The 23,148-nt window shown below is 42.9% G+C and overlaps 1 protein-coding gene across 1 annotated transcript in view; it reads left to right on the plus strand.

The window, feature by feature from the left end:
• The window catches only part of LOC124775692 (rap guanine nucleotide exchange factor 2), a 422,124-nt gene that overhangs the window by 80,235 nt on the left and 318,741 nt on the right, over positions 1-23,148 (plus strand). Inside the window, exon 2 of the mRNA XM_047250523.1 lies at positions 22,701-22,776. Within this exon, the coding sequence (XP_047106479.1) occupies positions 22,768-22,776 (9 nt within the window). The 5' untranslated portion in view covers positions 22,701-22,767. The remainder of the gene's footprint in view (positions 1-22,700; positions 22,777-23,148) is intronic.

The raw sequence follows: 23,148 nt of genomic DNA on the forward strand, positions 1-23,148 counted from the left end.
CCACTCTTCCTCATTAGTTCTCGAAACTGACGTATTTCTTACGATCCTAGGAGCGCGTATCCGAATTCGTTCGGTATCTGCTGTCATGGCTGCTTTGCAAGCACTCCAGACAATGTAGCAACACACTTAAAATTTGTCGAAATAGCGTCTTTCATACAGTTTTACGGATTTCGCAGAATCCTTCCATAAAATCTAAGTCTTCCATGCTACGGTCGCAGGTTCGAATCCTGCCTCGGGCATGGATGTGTGTGATGTCCTTAGGTTAGTTAGGTTTAAGTAGTTCTAAGTTCTAGGGGACTGATGACCACAGATGTTAAGTCCCATAGTGCTCAGAGCCATTTGAACCATTTTAAGTCTTCCATTCACTTCCATAACAATGAATTTAGTAACTCGTACCGTTCCATATCGATTGTTAGCACTACCCCTACAGGCGTATATGATGTGACGTGCTCAAGATGTTTACTAACCTTGTAAAAGGATGTTATTAGTTTCTATGTCTTTCTAATAGACATTGTCTTACATTTATCCATAGTTAGAGAGAGCTGCCGTTCATTACACCAATTAAAAATTTGGTATAATAATTTTGAGTTTCCTATCGCTCATCCAACGACGATGCATTTATGTAAACAACAGTTTCATGAGCTAAAGACCTTATAGCGCCGATGATCTTACGATTTTACTTGTTGCCATCAAATGGCGAACTTTGAAAAGGATCTTACCGTGGATCTACAGTTGGCCGTTTGATCAAGTCGAGCAGTTTCTAAGAATTTGGCAGCGGCTCGATGTTGGACTGAATGGTGAAATGATAAAAACCGACCATCTCGTCATGATTTCCAGTTGACGAAGTGTGGTCACCTAGGGAAGCCCACTGCACTGTGGTCAAACCACGCCGTAACCACTTCACATTTTCGTTTTCCATTTACTGAGGGCGTTGATTTCTCCCGGCACTAAATAGAGACTGAGTAGCCCATAGCAAAAGAGAAAAAACTTTTGACAGTCGGTAGTGAAGCACTTACCTAAACCTCCATTAAAGGTTTGGGACCTTCAAGGAGCCAACTGTGCCCATGGAGAAGCACAAGAAGGCGGTGACCGCCAAGATCTCCGTTTTGTGCTTATGGGGGTCCATGTTGGACAGTCGAGAGCAGACTACCTCAGGTTCCTGTAGAACTCGTGATACTTGCAGTTTAGCCGCGCGGGGTAGCCGTGTGGTCTTGGCGCTTTGCCACTATTCGCTCGACTCGCCCCGTCGAAAGTTCGACTCCTCCCTCGTGTGTGTGTGTGTGTGTGTGTGTGTGTGTGTGTGTGTGTGTGTGTGTGTGTGTGTGTGTTTTGTCCTTAGCGTAAGTTAAAGTTAGATTAGGTAGTGTGTAAGCCTAGGGACCGATGACCTCAGCAGTTTGGACCCGTAGGAACTTACCACAAATTTCCAAAAAAACGTGCAGTCTAATTCTAGTATTGCGGCTATATCTGTCCGCCTTGTCTAAGCGGAGGACAATACTCCTAACATTAATGCTGCCGCACATTTTTATCAGCAGTTCTCGTATTTACGATGTCCGCTAACCACATATTCCGCTGATCCTATGTACGGTGCATCTGGGAGGGCAATTTGCACTCACGTTAGCAACGCTGGCCCTGTTTGCGAATGGGTTGAGGGAAAAATCTGTCTTACCGTATTATCATGATAACTACGCGAGATGTAAGATACTGGTAGCAAGCTTGAGTGACAGTCGTCCTCGAACACCGTTCCTCCTAGTTCAGCCAAACCGTGTTTCGCGTGAACAAGTTGGCTTTCTTCCAGAGATTCGCATTTATGTTCCCTGAGCAGCTCTGCCGAAGAATAGTCGCAGTTGCTGAGGTGCAGCTGTGCGGTAATGACAAACGGAACGGGTTGTGTACAGTAAGAGCGAGAAGAAAGGGCACGGAATACGGAAGCTGTGCAGCGAAGTGTTCACGGTCCGGCGAGCGTGAATGGCCGGTGAACTTGCGGTGACCGTGCTGGGAGCAGATCAGTTTAACTGCCGTACCGTACACTTTTTGCGCTGCTGTCCCCAAGCGAACGGCCATTGCTGCCACCTCCATCACACTGGTTTTTGCCGATGCTTACCGCCTGTTCCTGGGTCAACACAGCTCTTGGGCGCTAGAACGTTGCTGAGACGTTTCTACGAGAAGAATCAGCAGTAAGAAGCACAACTTCTAGATCTGAAACATCATCGACATCTTTGTTCATTCCGCAACTGAGCGTTACCAACGCTTGTTCCAAGAACTGTATGCTGAGATGAAACCGTAGTGCTAATCAAGATATCGGTTAACTACGGTGGTTCGAACAAGGAAGATATACGCTATTTTCGGCACTGTTGGCCCATTTAGAAAGATTCTGAAAGCCTACGCGACAGCTAGGTTCTTCTCAATAGGCAAAGGAAAGCACTGTCCGTGAGTGAAGTTAAAGGACTCTCTCCTTCGATATATTCTGCAAAAAATTGATTTATAAGCATTATCAGTCTATACACCTCATCAGCGAATCATTGCACGACACTCTGTTTTAACGATTAATTGTGGTACTAAAAGAAGACATACACTCTGTGACCAAAAGTATCCGGACACCCCCAAAAACACACGTTTTTCATATTAGTTCCATTGTGCTGCCACCTACTGAGAGATACTTCATGTCAGCAACCTCAGTAGGCATTAGACATCGTGAGAGAGCAGAGTGGGGCGCTCCGCGGAACTCACGGACTTCGAACGTGGTCAGGCAACTGGGTGTCACTTGTGTCATACGTCTGTAAGCGAGATTTCCACACTCCTAAACATCCCTACAACTTCTGTTTCCGATGTGATAGTGAAGTGCAAACGTGAAGGGACACGTACAGCACAAAAGCGTACATGCCGTCCTCGTCTGTTAACTGACAGAGATCGCCAACAGTTGAAGAGGGTCGTTATGTGTAATAGGCAGACGTCTCTCCAGATCATCACACAGGAATTCCAAAATTTATCAGGATCCGCTGCAAGTGCTATGACAGTTACACGGGAGGTGAGAAAACTTGGATTTGATGGTCAAAAAATGGCTCTGAGCACTATGGGACTCAACTTCTGAGGTCATTAGTCCCCTAGAACTTAGAACTAGTTAAACCTAACTAACCTAAGGACATCACAAACATCCATGCCCGAGGCAGGATTCGAACCTGCGACCGTAGCGGTCTTGCGGTTCCAGACTGCAGCGCCTTTAACCGCACACCCACTGCGGCCGGCGATTTCATGGTCGAGCGGCTGTTTATAAGCCCTGCATCACGCCGGTAAATGCCAAATGACGCCTCGCTTTGTGTAAGGAGCGTAAAAACTGGACGACTCAACAGTGGATAAACGTTGTGTGGACTGACGAATCACGGTACACAATGTGGCAATCCGATGACAGGGTGTGGGTATGGCGAATGCCCGATGAACGTCATCTGCCAGCGTGTGTAGTGCCAACAGTAAAATTCGGAGGTGGTGGTGTCGTGGTGTGATCGTGGTTTTCAAATGGCTCTGAGAACTATGGGACTTAACATCTGAGGTCATCAGTCCCATAGAACTTAGAACTACCTAACGAACCTAAGGACGTCAAACACATCTATGCCCGAGGCAGGATTCGAACCTGCGACCGTAGCGGTCGCGCGGTTCCACACTGTAACGCCTAGAACAGACGGCGTCTATTTCATCTTTGAAGACATTTGAATGTACTACGCACAGAGGCTGGTGTCAACTCTAGTGGATCAATGGATGCTGAAGGTGTGCTGTACCGTCATTTTGAAATTATTGAAACGTGCTGTGCTGTTTCTTAGAATGTGTCCACCTACTGAAACCCGTTTCGCCAAATGTGTTGAATCCGAAACGTAACGCGATCGTACGCTTTGACACTGTTCAGCTGTCTCAACACTGCGTCGAGACTGGATGGCTTAGTTACACAGAACTAGATTAAAAGGATGAGAGAATTAAAAGCGACACACCACCATCACTGCCCAGCAGATGGCGTCAAGCGTGCGTGTGTACCCGCATTATCGGCTTCCCATCAAACGCGCTTTGCTGCGCTACTAATTAAATAACAGCCGAGTGTTGCGTAAACAGTGGATGCGAGCCGATATGTCGCCGCTCTTCCGTACAACGTTGTGCTAAAATTTTCCCGCGGCAAGTGCCTTTCAATTTAACACCGCGTGTGTCGTTTTTGATATTCCCGGCGTCATTGCAATGTTAATTATTATTGCGAAATTTAATCAAGCGATAGCTAGCCACTTAAATATACGGAAATAACAACGCACGTGTAATGAAATTACTAATCCGTGTGTTTAGATTTATTATAATTGCATGTACAGTGATACAATTGTTCAATGAAAATTGATGTACCCTACAAACTCGTACCAAATATTCAGAATTAGTGCCTCACTGGAGAGGGACAGCACAATGAACAAATGAGCATTGACAATAACGTACGTATAGATAAGTGTTGTTATAAAACTTTTTCTTAATTTCGTTTTGTGTAAGAACAACTTGCGACACCAAATGAGAGTGAAGTGAAAAACAGCATATAAAATTACAATGTAGCGTGTACAATACTAATGTCTCTCACGGGAAAGATGTGCTAAAATATTTACTCTGTGAACAGAGAGACATATTTTTTTAACTGCTTTGCCCATTTCATGCCGTCAAGGCGTAAAACGCACAAAAGCGGACCAACTTGTAGAATCCAACCTTCAAAATTAATTTAGTTTCAGGTGAGCAGCCACGACAAAATAAAATACACTTGTTTTAGTTTACAGGCCTAAAATACACAACCAACCGAAAGTAGGTATAGTGTTTTACAGAAGTAAAGCTCTCACCGAAGATGACACTCCTGTGTCGAAATATTTTTTGTTGAAGGATAAAAAAAAAGAAAAACGTCGTGTTCTGCAGAAGCAGAATTTTTGAAAACTGAATTCAATTTGCTAGTTAATATTGTTCGATTCCAATAAATTCGCGACTGCTGTCACTTCGTAGCACACACTCAGTTAACGAGGATGTGATGTGGGTCTTCATCGACATACTTCAAATGATGCTGTAGTGCAAATACTCGAAGCATATTTTTTGCTGTTTAGCAATACCTGATGGTGTTGAGTATGTCGTCTCCGGAATATTGCAGCCATTTCTACAGTTCTGAACCTATTTATTTGGCTGTATTGTAGCCCTGTATAAAGTTCAACGTCGATGATAAAGAGTTCAAACTAAAAGAGAACATTAGTTTTTGAAATACGGTAGTATAGAACAACGTTGAGGACTAGAAGGGGGCACAGTATCTAATGAATAGGTACCGAATCAGATTGGGCAGAAAAGGGAATTCGTGACACAACAAAACTGAAAGATGGGATCAGTGGATAGGACACGTCTTGTAGCGTCAATGAATCACCAGTTTGGTAATGGAGATAAATGTGGAGGCGGTAGAATTGCAGAGAGACCAAGTCTTCAATTCAGGAAGCACTTAGCAGGCTCACATGCATGTACGTTGCAGCAGCTATGTGCAGAGGACTTGCACTATGTAGACGAACGTTTTTAGCTTTCCAGAAGGCTTTAGACACCGTTCCTCACAAGGGTCTTCTAACGAAACGGCGTGCATATAGAATATCGCCTCTGTTCTGCGACTGGATTCGTGATTTCCTGTCAGAAAGGTCTCAGTTCGTATTAATAGACGGAAAGTCATCGAGTAAAACAGAAGTAACATCTGGCGTTCGCCACGGATGTGTTATTGCCCCTATTGTTCCTGATCTATATTAACGACATAGGAGACAATCTGAGTAGCCGTCTTAGATAGTTTGCAGATGATGCTGTCATTTACCGTCTTGTAAAGTCATCAGAAGATCAAAACGACTTGCAAAATGATTTAGACAAAATATCTGTATGGTGCGAAAAGTGGCAATTGACCCTGAATAAAGAAGAGTGTGAAGTTATTCACATGAGTACTAAAAGAAATCAGCTAAATTTCGATTCGCGATAAGTCTCACAAATCTTAAAGCTGTAAATTGAACTTAATACTTAGGGATTACAATTACAAGTAACCTAAACTGGAACGACCATATAGATAATATTGTGGGTAGAGCAAACCAGAGACTGCGATTCATTAGCAGAACATTTAGAGGGTGCAACAGGTCTACTAAAGAGACTGCTTACACCATGCTTGTCCGCCCTATCCTGGCGTATTGTTCTGCGATGTGCCATCTGCATCAGGTGGGACTGACGGATGACATAGAAAAAGTTCAAAGAAGGGCAGCTCGTTTTGTACTATCGCGAAATAGGGGAGCTAGTGCCACAGATATACGTGAATATGAGTGGCAATCATTAAAACAAAGGCGTTTTTCGTTGCGACGGGATCTTCTCATGATATTTCAATCAGACGTTTTCTCCTCCGATTGTGAAAACATTGTTGGCAGCCACCTACATAGGGAAAAATGATCATCACGATAAAATAAGAGAAATCAGGGCTCGCACAGAAAAATTTAAGTGCTCGTTTTTCCCGCGCCCCGTTCGAGAGTGGATCGGTAGAGAGACAGCTTGAACCTTCTGCCAGGCACTTTATTGTGAATGGCAGAGTAATCACGTAGATGTAGATGTTCAACGCGGAGAGCCACATCAAACCAGTCCTTGGACTGTAGATAACAAATCATCTAGAGTTGCGGCATCTGAGAGAATGTTTTGCTACGTATTTCAGATAGTTTCTTGACTAGACACAGCGGTGTAAAAATTTTATCGTCTCGTTATTTTATAATACTGAATTTATTTTACATAGCGAATTACCGATATAGAAGTCCAGATCTTCAGTTTTCGATCTGTAGACGACCGCTTGATACGGCTGAAACAGTTACCCTAAAATGTGCCTCTACCTTGACATAAAAATTATTTTGACCAATGCAGCAATCTTACTCGCATCCTCACTGGTAAAGTATCGTATTTCGTAAAATTAATCGATTTCGCTTCACTATTTCCGAATAGCCGGTACCACATCAACCACGTCGACGAGTATAACTTCATATATGTTCTGTTGTTCCTTAGCCGCTAAAGTAATTATTATCTTCTTAGCAAATAAGGTCGACTTTTCGCCTGAATAAAAGCCTGTTTTGATTGCCACACTTGTGACAACACGAAGTGCGTGAACTTAAATGTGCACGCAAGTCGAGAGGACATCCTGGGCTATACGCGACAAACAATACAGTTCCAAGGCGGTATGTATGTGAAGAAAGGAACATCCACTGTTACTGCTCTGAAAATAAAGGAAGTGTAACGCATCTGGCAGCCATATAAACAGCACTTTATTTAGTCGCACGGATGATCTCATACGCTACGAACATATCAGTATAAATTTCTAATATCTTCGAAGATGTTTGGGTCTTGGTGCAGAAAACCTCTGAAAACACAAGCGAATTTTTACTGTTGTTGACAATGGCCCATGTCTTCGGCAGTCAATATACATGTTATGGTGTGAACGTGCTGTCCTCGGCATAATAATTTTACATGAAAAACTGCACACAATTCAGTCTAAGCTGTGTGTGTGAACGAAACAACATACTTGGCAACTGGCTTGTTTTATTTAGATAGAAAAACCCTAAAAGTCGTGCACTTATTCAGTCGAAACTACATCTTGATGAAACAGTTTCAACAGCAGTCAACGTGCTATCTGGCTATCGCCTTATTTGCTGCAAACAGCATCCGTGTAAATAAGATGACACAGTGTTAAGTTTCTCGTTTATATATTTTCTGTAAGTTCCGTATTATTATAATTAGTGAAGTTCTGCAGTGGCGTCAAACAGCCAAGGAGGATCTAGAGTATTCCCTTGAAAATGCTTCTCTTGATTTGACTCTCCTGAAAGGCCGTTGCTTGGAATCTTTTATTATTATTATTATTATTATTATTATTATTATTATTAAGAAACATTATACTGTTTCCTAATTAGGTAACACGCAGTATGCTTCTTTCATGTGGCTTTCCTGTACTTCCTGACATGTCATAAAATAATTTTTTCATAATGCGGGGCCACAGTCATAATATATTTCTTTAAAGTCAGTACCGCCAGTAGACTGGTGTTTATGGCTTCAAAGTGCCATTTTCAAGCGTTTTAAGTGTTATACACTGCCTAAGAGGGCATACTGTCGTATTAAAATACACTATTAGACACATTGTGTAAGAATCGATATTTCTGGCAGAGCCTACTGCTTTGTTTCATCACTGAGTGTACCATCTTAAAACACTTGAGAATGGCTCTTTGAAGCCGAAATCATGATTGTGTAAGTGTAAATGTAACACTGTAAATAAACAAGTCTAATGGCGGTTCTGACTTCAAAGAAATAGTCATAAAAGTACACGTCGATGAAGTACCATTGTTGTTGATTAATTATCGATCACACGCCGAACGACATACCGCGGCGATAAACACACGGCCCGCTTATTATGAAGGTGAGTTGTTAAAATATGCGTCCGGTTGTTTACACAATCAGTTTCGGACCAACACTGACTTCATAAAGAAATGACAAAATTTGGACACTCTGATAACGATATGACAATCTCACAGTAACCTGTCCTTTCATTATAGAAATGAAGAATTCAGATTAGTGTGTTAATCACTTATTTAATGAAGTTTACTCCCTAAAGTCCGTTAGAGGGTGGTGTTGGTGGTTGTAGTAGTAGTAGTAGTAGTAGTAGTAGTAGATACAAATACCAGGTCCAAAAGTTATCGTTCACGAAGAAGGAAGATAGAAAATTCATTGTGCCAAGCAGTGAACAAATAATTGGAACACTGCTCCGATTTAAATATTTTGTTTCTCCTTTGTTTCATGTTGGTGTGTTGAGTGTGTTAATTTTAGCTAGCCTGGTATACATACGCAGCTAACATTCTGATACTCTTGCTTGTGTAAACATTGAGCTTTAGATGTGTTTGCAGTAGTTTAATTGAAATTAATGCAGTACGGTGATCAAATGGAAACCCATTTATATGAACTGAGTGTTACTTAATATCAATACTCCGTTAGCTGGAGTATAGAGGATAATTACTGTTATTAAATGTTTTTAGCTTTCAGTTGAACGAAGCTTCTGCTGGAAATTCATCCTGCACTGTAGATGAACAAACAAAAACGAAATGTTGTGATTATGTCTAATTAAAAATGGAATTTTAGGTTTACGCTTAAGGGTTGGGATATTTGCCTGTGTATAGTTAGCAAACAATCCTGGTGGAGGGCTTCACTCTGTTTTCTCTCAAAGTGGGCTTCCACCTTGATAGAATAGCTAAGTCTTCCGCGCATAGACAGAGTGTGGAATGGACTCTGTTCTTGCAGCAATACGTTCAACCTATATACTGCAGATATTCCTAATACTGTCAGCAGGAAATTCGTTTACGCAGATGTCCTAGACCTTGGTATCCAAGGAAAGCCCATAGAGGAAACTGAGAAGATATTGACAGATATCTCAATCTTGTGACATTACTATCGTAAATGGCAACTGGTACTCAGCCCTAGTAAAGTAGTATGCTCGTGCGTCCATGTCAGTAATAGATTGACTGCAAATACAGGATGTAAATCTACGTATACAACATTGTGGAGTTTTTAGAGCGGACAAAAAGAAACACTTTTCTATGTGACAAAAATTTCACACATGCACAGTTCCCACCGCTAGCGGTCAATTATTGGTTTTGACATTATTGATGTTCAGAGACGGTGTTCAAAGTGCCGTGACGTGGATATTTTTTTTATAGAAGCTGCTAAAATGTTCTCCGTTTACATTAATGTATAACTGGCATCTGCTTCCTAATGATCGTCTAATACGCTGTAAAGAACCATGTGTTCCACAAATAATGGTTGAACATGCAGCCGAACGGTCAACTAGCTGTTCTGGAGTACCTATCGGTGTCGCGTACACCAAACGACGTCCCCTCACAAAAAGAAACTCACCGGTCAGCAACATCTCTAAAACAGTATTCATCACACGACGTCCCTGAACATCAATAGTATCAAAACTTTCGTGAACCCCCTAGCGGGCAAAGATGCACTTCTGACATTATCACAAAAAAGTCTCCACATTCTGTAATATCATGGAAATCGTACCCTCTAAAGTCAAAGTATTTGGGTGTCACGCTTGACTTGTCTGATCACCCAGAACAGTATTATCACCTACCTAATAGCCGGTGTGTCCACCTTCGGCTGGGATAACAGCGGCATGGAAGCAATGAAGCCTTAGTAAGTCGCTGGAGGAAGATGGCATCACATCTACACGAACAACTTAACTAATTGCCGTGAATTCCGAGAAGAGGGGCGAAAAGGTGTGACGTCACGTTCAATTACATCCCAGATGTCTTCGATCGTGTTCAGATCTGGCGAATTGGAGGGCCAAAACATCGATTGGAACGCGCTACTGTGTACCTGGAACCCTCCATCACACTCCCGGCTTTGTGAGATGCCGCATTATCTTCTAGGAAAATGCCGCTGTCGTTGTAAAACGTGATCGTCGTGAAGGAGTGAAAGAGAACTGCAAGCAGTGTACGATACTCCTTGGCCGTCATGGTGCTTTGCACGAGCTCCACAGGACCCATAGATGCACACGTGAATGTTCCCCAGAGCATAATAGAGCCGCCGTCATCTTGTCCCCGTCCCGCAATCCAGGTGTGAAAAAGATCTTCACCTGGAAGATGACGGATTCGCGCCCCCTGATCGTCATGATGAAGTTATCGGGATACATCAGTTCATGTAACGCTCTTCCACTGCGCCAACGTCCAGTGCTGATGGTTACGTACTCATTTCAGTCGTAGTTGCCGATGTAGTGGTGTCAACACTGGCAGATGCATGAGTCGTCGGCTGCGGAGGCCAATCGCTAGGCGTGTTTAGTGCACTGTGTGTTCAGAGACACACGTACTTTGCCCAGCATTAAAGTGATTTCAGTTCCACCACAGTTCGCCGCCAGTCCTGATTCACCAGTCTGCCCAGCCTACGACATCCGACATATGTAATGAGGGGTGGTCACCCAATCCCACGACGTCTGGACGTGGTTTCATCTTGGTTTCGCCACGTCTTGAAGACTTTCATCACAGGGCTCCTCGAATACCCGAGAAGTCGTGCAGTTTCCGAAATGCCCGTCCGAGCCTCCGGGCCGTTACAGACACAGATCACGCTGACTGATAATGCATACACCGTCCATGTGTCTGACTAGCGGTCATTCCTTGCCAGGTGACGCTTCTATCACACAGACGGGTTTATATCGATAGCAGGACGGTGTGCTTAATGTTCTGTTTGATCAGTTTATGGATAAAATTTCACTAATGATGATGATGATGATGAAGTCCCGTGCATCTTGACAGTGCGTAGGGGACGATGCGGGAGACCCACACCACTGTACTAGGCAAGGTCCTAGTGGAGGTGGTTTACCATTGCCTTCCTCCGACCGTAATGGAGATGAATGATGATGATGAGCCGGCCGAAGTGGCCGTGCGGTTAAAGGCGCTGCAGTCTGGAACCGCAAGACCGCTACGGTCGCAGGTTCGAATCCTGCCTCGGGCATGGATGTTTGTGATGTCCTTAGGTTAGTTAGGTTTAACTAGTTCTAAGTTCTAGGGGACTAATGACCTCAGCAGTTGAGTCCCATAGTGCTCAGAGCCAATGATGATGATGATGATGATAATGATGAAGACGACACAACACCACCCAGTCATCTCGAGGCAGATGAAAATCCCTGACCCCGCCGGGAATCGAACCCGGGACTCCGTGCTCAGGAAGAGAGAACGCTACCGCGAGACCACGAGCTGCGGACGTTTCACTAATAACTACAGCCAAAGTTCGCATCGGGAACAATATGCCCCAAACGTTACGTGGTAACACTTGGGAATGAGCAACTGCAACGTTCTCAGGTACTTAGACCCAAGTTAATGTGACAGTGTGTACGATAGCAGACCGTCAAAAAATTACATCAGCTTAAGAACTCCCAACAGTACATCTCATCTCTCCATTTGAATTCATAAAGCGGGAACTTTGTTACACGAATGTAAGAAGATACTGGACAATCCCGAGCTTCCCTTTCGCAGCTGCATCCCAAGTGCCACATCTGACATGCTAGCAGTTAAAATTGTTGCAGAGCGTCTTGATAGAGGATTTGAATTACGAGTTATAAATGGGTGCAAATATTGATCCATCAAGCACAACCAGGAATGTAAACAGACTTACACACCAACAGGATGTCTTTAGGTGTCGATTTGTTCCGAAATACGTAGAAAGCAGCAAGCAGAATGCCCACGAAGCATGGAATACGCAGGGACTTTATTCTGAAGTGGAAAACAGCGATATAGTCGTTTTGCAATTGCGGCGACACACCCAGATCATCCAGTACATCGAGTAGTGCAACGTAACATTGTATCCTGTCAATGCAAAAGACTTTTTGACACTGGGCCCAAATGCTATTGGCTGGATTGAGGTATTAAATTTAACATTATAGGCTATGCACCGTGTATATAAAATATTTTCGCTCTGTGTTTTATGTATTTTTCATTATTACCATTGTTTTATATTTGTACAATACCCTGTATACTTAATTATGGTGGCCCTATTCTTAAAGAACTACAGTGCGAGAGCTCACGTAGTGTGTAATTGGCGATAATGCATGTGTGCGGTTCGTCGTTTCCATCATTTCACTCCTGCCTACGAACAGTTATCATGGCTACGTGCCGATAAGCGTAGAGACTATCATACCCTTTTCTTTTGCTTTATCGTCTTCTCAATCGTTGCACTCCCTCTGATTTATCTCCGACTCGTACACCACTATCTGAACAGCACAGCAGAAATACTCGTTCTGAATCAAGTAAAATACACTCTGTACCACTACATAACAAAGCCATCTCTTCAAAATCATTGTCTGTTTTAGGAAAGCTACTTTGGAATGATCTTCCTCGAAATATCAGAGATATTAAATAAATCTGAAAATTCAAAACAGAGCTAATAGTCCACCCTCAATCACAATAGCTCTCTCTCACATATACTTGTCTGCAGCCCATTCTTATCAGCACTCAGTTCCCCAGCACTTTTTCATCCCCTTTGTTACAGAAATTATTGAAAGTCTGTTCTTCCTTACTAGCTTTGTGGCTGTCATTTTTCAATCTTTTCCACTTGTATTATACCTTTTCTTTCTAGTGATGTTAAATACTGTTTCAAGTAATAACTAATCAATATTATTGTTATTCTTAATGTTCAGATGTGTGTGAAATCTTATGGGACTTAACCGCTATTATTATTATTATTATTATTATTATTATTATTATTATTTCTTTCTTTTCTCAGACGTTATGTCTGGTCAAAAATGGAAAGTGACGCGGACCTTGATCAAGCGTGACTTCCTTTTAACTGTACGGTATATGTTATATTGCATTTAGGAACTTTCGGGTAATTGAACATGTATCAATAATTACGGATTTCTGTGGCTGTATGTATAAGTTTGGATGTAGCTGTATTGCATTGATGTACTGGTGGATATTGTGTGGTATGACTCCTGTTGTTGATAGTATAATTGGTATAATGTCAACTTTATCCTGACGCCACATGTCCTTGACTTCCTCAGCCAGTTGGATGTATTTTTCAATTTTTTCTCCTGTTTTATTTTGTATATTTGTTGTATTGGGTATGGATATTTCGATTAGTTGTGTTAATTTTCTTCTTTTTATCGGTGAGTATGTCAGGTTTGTTATGTGGTGGTGTTTTATCTGTTAGAATGGTTCTGTTCCAGTATAACTTGTATTCATCATTGTCCAGTACATTTTGTGGTGCATACTTGTATGTGGGAACGTGTTGTTTTATAAGTTTATGTTGTAAGGCAAGCTGTTGATGTATTATTTTTGCTACATTGTCGTGTCTTCTGGGGTGTTCTGTATTTGCTAGTATTGTACATCCGCTTGTGATGTGATCTACTGTTTCTATTTGTTGTTTGCAAAGTCTGCATTTATCTGTTGTGGTATTGGGATCTTTAATAATATGCTTGCTGTAATATCTGGTGTTTATTGTTTGATCCTGTATTGCAATCATGAATCCTTCCGTCTCACTGTATATATTGCCTTTTCTTAGCCATGTGTTGGATGCGTCTTGATCGATGTGTGGCTGTGTTAGATGATATGGGTGCTTGCCATGTAGTGTTTTCTTTTTTCAATTTACTTTCTTCGTATCTGTTGATGTTATGTGATCTAAAGGGTTGTAGAAGTGGTTATGACATTGCAGTGGTGTAGCCGATGTATTTATATGAGTGATTGCTTTGTGTATTTTGCTAGTTTCTGCTCGTTCTAGAAAGAATTTTCTTAAATTGTCTACCTGTCCATAATGTAGATTTTTTTTTTACATCGATAAATCCCCTTCCTTTCTGCTTAATGTGAATCTTTCTGTTGCTGAATGTATGTGATGTATTCTATATTTGTGGCATTGTGATCGTGTAAGTGTATTGAGTGCTTCTAGTTCTGTGTTACTCCATTTCAGTACTCCAAATGAGTAGGTCAATATTGGTGTAGCATAAGTATTTATAGCTTTTGTCTTGTTTCTTGCTGTCAATTCTGTTTTCAGTATTTTTGTTATTCTTTGTCTATATTTTTCTTTTAGTTCGTCTTTAATATTTGTATTATCTATTCCTATTGTTTGTCTGTATCCTAGATATTTATAGGCATCTGTTTTTTCCATCGCTTCTATGCAGCCTCTGTGGTTATCCAATATGTAATCTTCTTGTTTAGTGTGTTTTCCCTCGACTAAGCTATTTGTCTTACATTTGTCTGTTCCAAAAGCCATATTTATATCATTGCTGAATACTTCTGTTATCTTTAGTAATTGGTTGAGTTATTGATCATCCACGTATAGCAAATGTGTGATTTTGTGTGCGTATGTTCCAGTAATATTGTATCCATAATTTGTATTATTTAGCATGTTGGATAGTGGGTTCAGAGCAAGGCAGGACCAGAAAGGACTTAATGAGTCTCCTTGGTATATTCCACGCTTAATCTGTATTGGCTGTGATGTGATATTATTTGAATTTGTTTGGATATTAAGTGTGGTTTTCCAATTTTTCATTACTATGTTTAGGATCTACTTATTATTATTATTATTATTCACTGTCATTATTTGCGTTGGTAATTATAATTGTTCTCATGATGATTATTGGATGTACGAGAGCCTTTCAATAAGTAATGCAACGTATTTTTTCTGTTGGCCAATTTTGGTTGAAAAAATAAGGAATTTGTTGTGGAGTGTCGTGAAACATTTCAGGTAGAGCCCCCATACTTTCATTAAGGTTCCGATGTATGGCGGTGACATACGTAGCATTCAAAATGACGCCTGTAACGGAAGTGCGTTCCAGAGTGCTGTCATTGAGTTTCTTGTGGCGGAAAACCAGATCATCACAGATATTCATACACACTTGCAGAATGTCTACGGCGACCTAGCAGTGAACAAAGGCGTGGTGAGTCGTTGGGCGAGGCGTCTGTATTCATCGCAACAAATCGCGCAGATCTGTCCGATCGCCGACTAGCACGACTCGTGCAGTGCTAGAACGTGCGAACACTCTCATTCGAGGTAATCGACGGATGACAATCAGAACACACCGATGCACAACTGGGAAGCAGTAGATGGATGATGGGCAGGTTATTAATGCAGTGAGACGTTGGCTACTGTCCCGCCTAGTAGAATGGTACCATGATAACATACAGGCCATACCATTAAGGTGGCGTAAGGTCTACGCATTGGGCGGAGGCTGTGTTGAAAAATGGTGTCTTGCAGCCAAAAGAATGGGGAAAACGCAGTGCACTGGAATACTCAATAGAACCAACTTGCTTTCAGAAAAAAGTGTTGCATTATATATTGAACACACCTCGTAGATAATTGAATGAGAACTATGGACAGAAACTGAGAACATTCTTGTATTTTTTTTTCGTTTTGTTTGTATGAGTTGACTCTGTTCCTCTTCCACAACACGTCATGTGGGCAAAACTCTTACTAACAGGTAGCCTTGGACATTCGTTTAGCAGCATGCCGCACTCATACACACACACACACACACACACACACACACACACACACACATGGTTGTGTGTTGTGAAAGTTGTTCTTGTAATGCACTGGTATGTGCACGACCATATCTGTAACATTGTACATACTCTATGTGATCAAAAGTATCCGGACACCTGGCTAAAAATGACTTACAAGGTCGTGGCGCCCTTCATCGGTAATGCTGGAATTGAGTATGGTGTTGGACCAACCTTAGCCTTGATGAGGCTTCGACTCTCGCTGGCACATACGTTCAATCCGGTGCTGGAACGTTTCTTGGGGAATGGCAGCCCATTCTTCACGGAATGCTGCACTGAGGAGAGATATCGATGTCGGTCGGTGAGGCCTGCCACGAAGTCGGCGTTCCAGAACATTCCAAAAGAGTTCTGTAGGATTCAGGTCAGGACTCTGTGCAGGCCAGTCCGTTACAGGGATGTTATTGTCGCGTAACCACTCCGTCACAGACCGTACATTATGAACAGGTGCTCGATCGTGTTGAAAGATGCAATCGTCATCCCAGAATTGCTCTACAACAGTGGGAAGCAAGAAGGTGATTAAAACATCAATGTAGGCCTGTGCTGTGATATTGCCACACCAAACAACAAAGGGTGCAAGCCCCTCCATGAAAAACGCGACCACACGATAACACCACCGGCTCAGAATTTTACTGTTGGCACTACACATGCTGGCAGATGACGTTCACCGGGCATTCGCCATATCCACACCCTGCTATCAGATCGCCACATTGTGTACCGTGATTTGTCACTCCACACAACGTTTTTTCACTGCTCAATCTTCCAATGTTTACGCTCCGTACACCAAGCGAGGTGTCGTTTGGCATTTACCGGCATGGTGCGTGGCTTATGAGCAGCTGCTCGACCATGAAATCCAAGTTTTTTCACATCCCGCCTAACTGTCATAGTACTTGCAGCGGATCCTGATGCAGTTTGGAATTCCTGTGTGATGGTCTGGTTATATGGCTGCCTATTACACATTGCACATCCTCTGCAACTGTCGGCGGTCTCTGTCAGTCAACAGACGAGGTCGGCCTGTACGCTTTCGTGTGTACATGTCCCTTCACGTTTGCACCTCGCTATCACACCGGAAACAGTGGACAGTGGAAATCTCGCGTAGATACCTATGGCACAAGTGCCACCGAATCTCCTGACCACGTTCGAGGTCCGCGAGTTCCGCAGAGCGCCCGATTTTGCTCTCTCGCGATGTCTAACGACTGCTGAGGTCGCTGTCATGAAGCAGCTCGCGGCAGCGCAATGCACCTAATATGAAAACCGTATGATTTTGGGGGTGTCCTGATACTTTTGATAACATAGTGTATGTTACGTGGAAAGGTGTCTGTTCGCACGTAACACGAAACAGAAATTTTTAAATGTGACACACACATCGGCTATATCATACATTGATAATGGTTTAAGGCCGAAACTGTCGGTAATGTAATTTACGTACATGATTCATTAAAGGAACAAGACTGACAGCCTACGGTGATTAAAATGGTTCCGTCATTTAGACAAATTAATTAATGTGGTAATACCCATTATTCAGCTTTACGCATAATAAATAAGTGAAGAGAAGCAGGTTTTTTGGCTTAGATCGTCGTATTTTGGTAAAAACAAGCAGGGAAAAAAGTAACATCCCAGAGATTGGTGCAATAAACATTGGTCTCTGCTACACGCTTCAATCCTCTCACAGCATAAATGTGGATCTGGATGATGCCGTAGGAAACCTGCCAGAAGGTGACGTCCCAGTGTCTGATTTGTGTCCCGCCTCGTTTGCCGTGAACGTGTTGGAGCCGGCTCTTGAGGAAGCGCTGGGACGCAGCCCGGCAGGCAGAGTCCTCGGCTGGTGGCAGCTAATCGGATCTGCAGGCGCGCCCGGCTCTGACTAGTAGGCTGCTGGCCGCCAGATAACGCCACAACAGAACGGAACAGAACAGACCTGCGCGCCTAAAGGCGAGCTGCCCGGGGCCCACCAGGCGTCTCCACAGCGGGCCCCTGGCCGACACTCGCTACAACTACACCACCGTTCGAGATTGCTGTGTTGCGCTCCAGTTCTCCCACAGTTCCTTTATTCACTGATCAGAAGCATCATAAATGGTGTAGACAAACATAGTATATCATTTCAAGACCTATAGATTGTTTTTTTTTTTTTTTTTTTTTACATTTTCACGCAATTTGAGAGCATAGAACCTGATAAATCAGTACACAGAACAACCACCTCTGGCCGTAATAACGGCCTTGATAAGCCTGGGCATTGAGTCAAATAGAGCTTGGATGGCGTGTACAGGCACAGCTGCCCATGCAGCTTCAACACGATACCACAGTTCATCGAGAGTAGTGACTGGCGTATACTGACGAGCCAGTTGCTCGGCCACCATAGACCAGACGTTTTCAATTGGTGAGATGTCTGGAGAATGTGCTGGCCAGGAAAGCGGTCGAACATTTTCTGTATCCAGAAAGGCCCGTACAGGACATGCAAAATGCAGTCGTGCGTTATCCTGCTGAATTGTAGGTTTTCACAGGGATCGAATGAAGGGTAGAGCCACGGGTCGTAACACATCTGAAATGTAACGTCCACTGTTCAAAGTGCCGTCATTGCGAACAAGAGGTGAGCGAGACGTGTAACCAATGGCACCCATACCATCACACCAGGTGATATATGCCATTATGGCGTGACGAATACACGCTTCCAATGTGCGTTCACCGCGATGTCGCCAAACACGGATGCGACCATCACGATGCTGTAAACAGAACCAGCATTCATCCGAAAAAATGACGTTTTGCCATTCGTGTACCCAGGTTTGTCGTTGAGTACACCATCGCAGCCCCTCCTGTCTGTAATGCAGCGTGAAGAGTAACCGCAGCCATGGTCCCCGAGCTGGTAGTCCATGTTGCTGCAAACGTCGTCGAACTGTTCGTGCAGATGGTTGTTGTCTTGCAAACGTTCCCATGTATTCACTCAGGGATCGAGACGTGGCTGCACGATCCTTTACAGCCATGCCGATAAGGTGCCTGTCATCTCGACTGCTAGTGATACCAGGCCGTTGGGATCTAGCACGGCGTTCCGTATTACCCTCCGGAACCCACCGATTCCATATTCTGCTAACAGTCTTTGGATCTCGACCTTGACGAGCAGCAATGTCGCGATACGATAAACCGCAATCGCGATAGGCTACAATCCTACCTTTACCAAAGTCGGAAACGTGATGCTACGCATTTGTCCTCCTTACACCAGGCATCACAACAACGTTTCACCAGGCAACGCCGGTTAACTGCTGTTTGTGTATGAGAAATCGGTTGGAAACTTTCCTCATGTCAGCACGTTGTAGGTGTCGCCACCGGCGCCAACCTTGTGTGAATGCTCTGAAAAGCTAATCACTTGCATATCACAGCATCTTCTTCCTGTCGGTTAAATTTCGCGTTTGTAGCACGTCATCCTCGTGGTGTAGCAATTTTAATGGCCAGTAATGTATTAAGGCCAGGCGCGTTTCGCCATATTCTATAGCATCTTAATTGGTTATTGTACCAAGATGGTATTTTTCACACAGTTTTGTTATCTAGGATCCATATTGTTACAGTGACCACTGGAGATGCTGTCGAATAAATCGAAACTCTTCGTGTCTTAATACTACTTTCATTACAGTTGCAAAAGACGGTAGTTAATGCACACGACTTTTATATCTGCAACTGTGAAAAGGAGACCGAAAAACATAGAAGACAACATTTATGTATAATTTCATTCACCATACGCCTACTCTACGAGCCTCTTCCATTTCTTTCGGGCTAGCCGCAGTGGCCGAGCGGTTCTAGGCGCTTCAGTCTGGAACCGCGCGACCGCTACGGTCGCAGGCTCGAATATTGCCTCGGGCATGGGTGTGTGTGATGTCCTTAGGTTAATTAGGTTTAAGTAGCTCTAAGTTCTAGGGGACTGATGACCTCAGGTGTTAAGTCCCATAGTACTCAGGGCCATTTGAACCATTTCTTTCGGTCCAGCACGCTGGTTGTCAGTTCTCAGTTGACGCGAGTTCTCGCTGTGCCATCATGGGTGTTGTGTCGCCGCCTAGTTCGGCGTCTTCTTTTTTTCTCTCTCGTTACGAAAAATTATCCTTGAGAACGTAGTTGTAAGTTGGCTATTCTCGAACAGATTTGCTATGTGATCAGCCCTGCTTTTCCTTTCGTTCTTTAGCATTTGGACAATGTTATCATGTTTCTAAAACTCCTGTAGTTTCAAATTTTGTTTTCTAGTCTCCTATTCCATGTTATTTTAACCCTCGAGCTGTCGCGCCGTTTTTCGAACACGACCGGGTGCGTGGCGTACTTCGTAACCATGTTAAGATAGCTGTCTTTATGTAACCAAGGTAAACAGGTATGAGAAAAATCACAATTTAATCTTAGTTTAATTAAACAACGAACAAATAAACTTACATAAAGTGGACTAAAGCACTGTTTAACTAAGAGATCAGGAAATCAACTTCCATTATATCACTCTCTTGCCACCTACAGGTGTTACCCACAATAATGATATTCTCGAAGCATTAAACAGCGCAGTTGCATCAGATCCCAGTTCACCGCCAGTTCGACTATTAATTACCTTGTAGACAACTGCCTCACTGTGGGACTGCGCTGCTAGCTCGTAATCTCAGTAATTTTCTCGCACGGATCGTAAATTACTTCTCACCTAGCTCGCTCTTCATTTTATGTTGCCGCTTTTCACTTGGACGAATGACAACATATTGTATCACTGTGTTAGCTGAAGCTGTAACGAACGAATGGGAATGGGATCGCAATTATGAAACAACAGTGGAACGGTGCAAACCAATTTCGTGGTTGGCGTACTTTTCACATAGACGCGCCCGCTCTAGGGTTAACCGATCGCTATTGTGTTCAGTTGGAAGACAGGTTTGATACAGCTCTCTACTAAATTGTCATAACTTACACTAACTCAAGCTGTATTACTTGCTTTAAATACTCTTAACTATTCTTAATCCTACTAAACTTTAAAATTACTATTGTAATATCACGGCAACAGAGGGAAACGCATTGATAAATTAATTACGATATCGGATGACATATCAATATTTACGAACACTTTCAAAGTGAAGCATTCTTTAATCGTAACGAGACTAGGACCTTCTGTAGTGTTGGCAGAAGAGCCAACACCGTGTTACAACTGTAGGCCGAAATGCACGCGTTTTAGCTCACGCAGGCTGGCGTGAGGTCTGGAACATGACAAAGAATGAGAGTTCAGAAAGCGGACATAATTAGTTTGATACTTAACTTTAATCCATTAATGATGAACGTCGTTCTTCACGGCACATGATTCACAATATTATCTGTTAACAAGACATATAGTAACTGAATATGGCGCCTTGCTAGGTCGTAGCAAATGACGTAGCTGAAGGCTATGCTAAACTGTCTTCTCTGCAAATGAGAGCGTATGTAGGCAGTGAACCATCGCTAGCAAAGTCAGCTGTACAACTGGGCGAGTGCGAAGGAGTCTCTCTAGACCTGCTGTGTGGCGGCGCTCGGTCTGCAATCACTGACAGTGGCGACACGCGGGTCCGACGTATACTAACGGACCGCGGCCGATTTAAAGGCTACCATCTAGCAAGTGTGGTGTCTGACGGTGACACCACACCTTCAGTTTCCAGTCAGTGAACGCAGTTAACTATACAGTTGCGTTTCATTGCGGCAGGCTGTTAGTTAGTTAGTTGTGTGTTCCATTGATCAATCGCACGGTACGGTAGCCGTTATGAAGTGGAACGTGTCAAGTGCACACGAAATGCACATATCAAACAAGTTTTTTTATTTTACTATATTTATAGATTTATTTATTCCTATTCAAAAATTCATCTATGGTATGAAAGGAGTTGCAAAGGAGATATGATTTCAATTTATTTTTGAAGCTATTACTGCTGTCTGTCAGACATTTTATTTCATTTGGTAATAAGCCGAAAATTTTTATTGCAGCGTATTTTACCCCTTTCTGTGCCAAAGATAGATTGAGTAAAGGATAGTGTAAGTGTCTCTCTTTTTCTGGTATTATCATGAATGTAACTGTTCTTTTTAAACTGGCCCATGTCGTTGAGAACAAATTTCATCAGTGAGGAAAAGTACTGTGAGGCTGTTGTAAGAATTACCAATCTTTTAAAAAGATGCCTACAAGATGTGCTCCAATGAACCCCGTACGTTATTCTAACCACTTTCTTTTGAGCAGTGAATACTTTTTGTCTAAATGTTGAATTACCCCAAAATAGTATTCCGCATGACATCAGAGAGTGGAAGTATGCAAAGTATCTTACTAATTTCTATATCCTCAAAATCGGCATTTATTCTGATTGCAAAAGTTGCTGATGCTAGTCGCTTTAGAAGACCCAAAATATGAATTTTCCAATTAAGATTCTCATCTATATGTACACCTAAAAACATAGTATGCTCTACCCTGTCTACTCACTTCTGTTGATGTGTTATATTTATTGAAGAAACTGTACTTTTTGCAGCAGAAAATTGGATGAGCTGTGTTTTTTCAAGGTTTAGAGCAAGCCCATTTGTTATCTGTAGCAAAGTATTTCGGAATTCGTGCAGGTATTACGATTTTTAGTGAAGGAAGTAGAAACGTAAAGCTAACTTTTTGTGTTTTGTTTACTGTTGCAGCTTCGGCAAACGGACGGGAGGCAGCGCTCGTCGACCGAACGAGTGCTTCGTGCTGGAGCCGTCCGAGATGATTGTGGTGAGTAGCGAGCACCTGGCCGGCTGCGCCTCTTCGCTGTCACAGCTTTTCAAAACTGTTAGCACACACTGAGGTGACAAAAGTCGTGCGATAGCGGTATGCACATATACAGATGACGGTAGTATCTCGCACGTAAGGTATAAAAGGGCAGTGCATCGGTGGAGCTATTATTTGTACTCTGGTGATACGTCTGAAAACGTTTCCGACATGATTGTGGCCGCACGACGGGAATTAATAAACTTTGAACGCGGATGGTAGTTGGAGCTAGACGCATGGAACATTCCATTTCGAAAATAGTTAGGGAATTCAATATTCCGCAATCCACAGTGTTAGGAGAGTGCCGAGAATACATTTCAGGCAGTACAGTCTGTT

Source organism: Schistocerca piceifrons, chromosome 1 (genome assembly GCF_021461385.2).
Source record: "Schistocerca piceifrons isolate TAMUIC-IGC-003096 chromosome 1, iqSchPice1.1, whole genome shotgun sequence".
NCBI classification, from domain to species: domain Eukaryota; kingdom Metazoa; phylum Arthropoda; class Insecta; order Orthoptera; family Acrididae; genus Schistocerca; species Schistocerca piceifrons.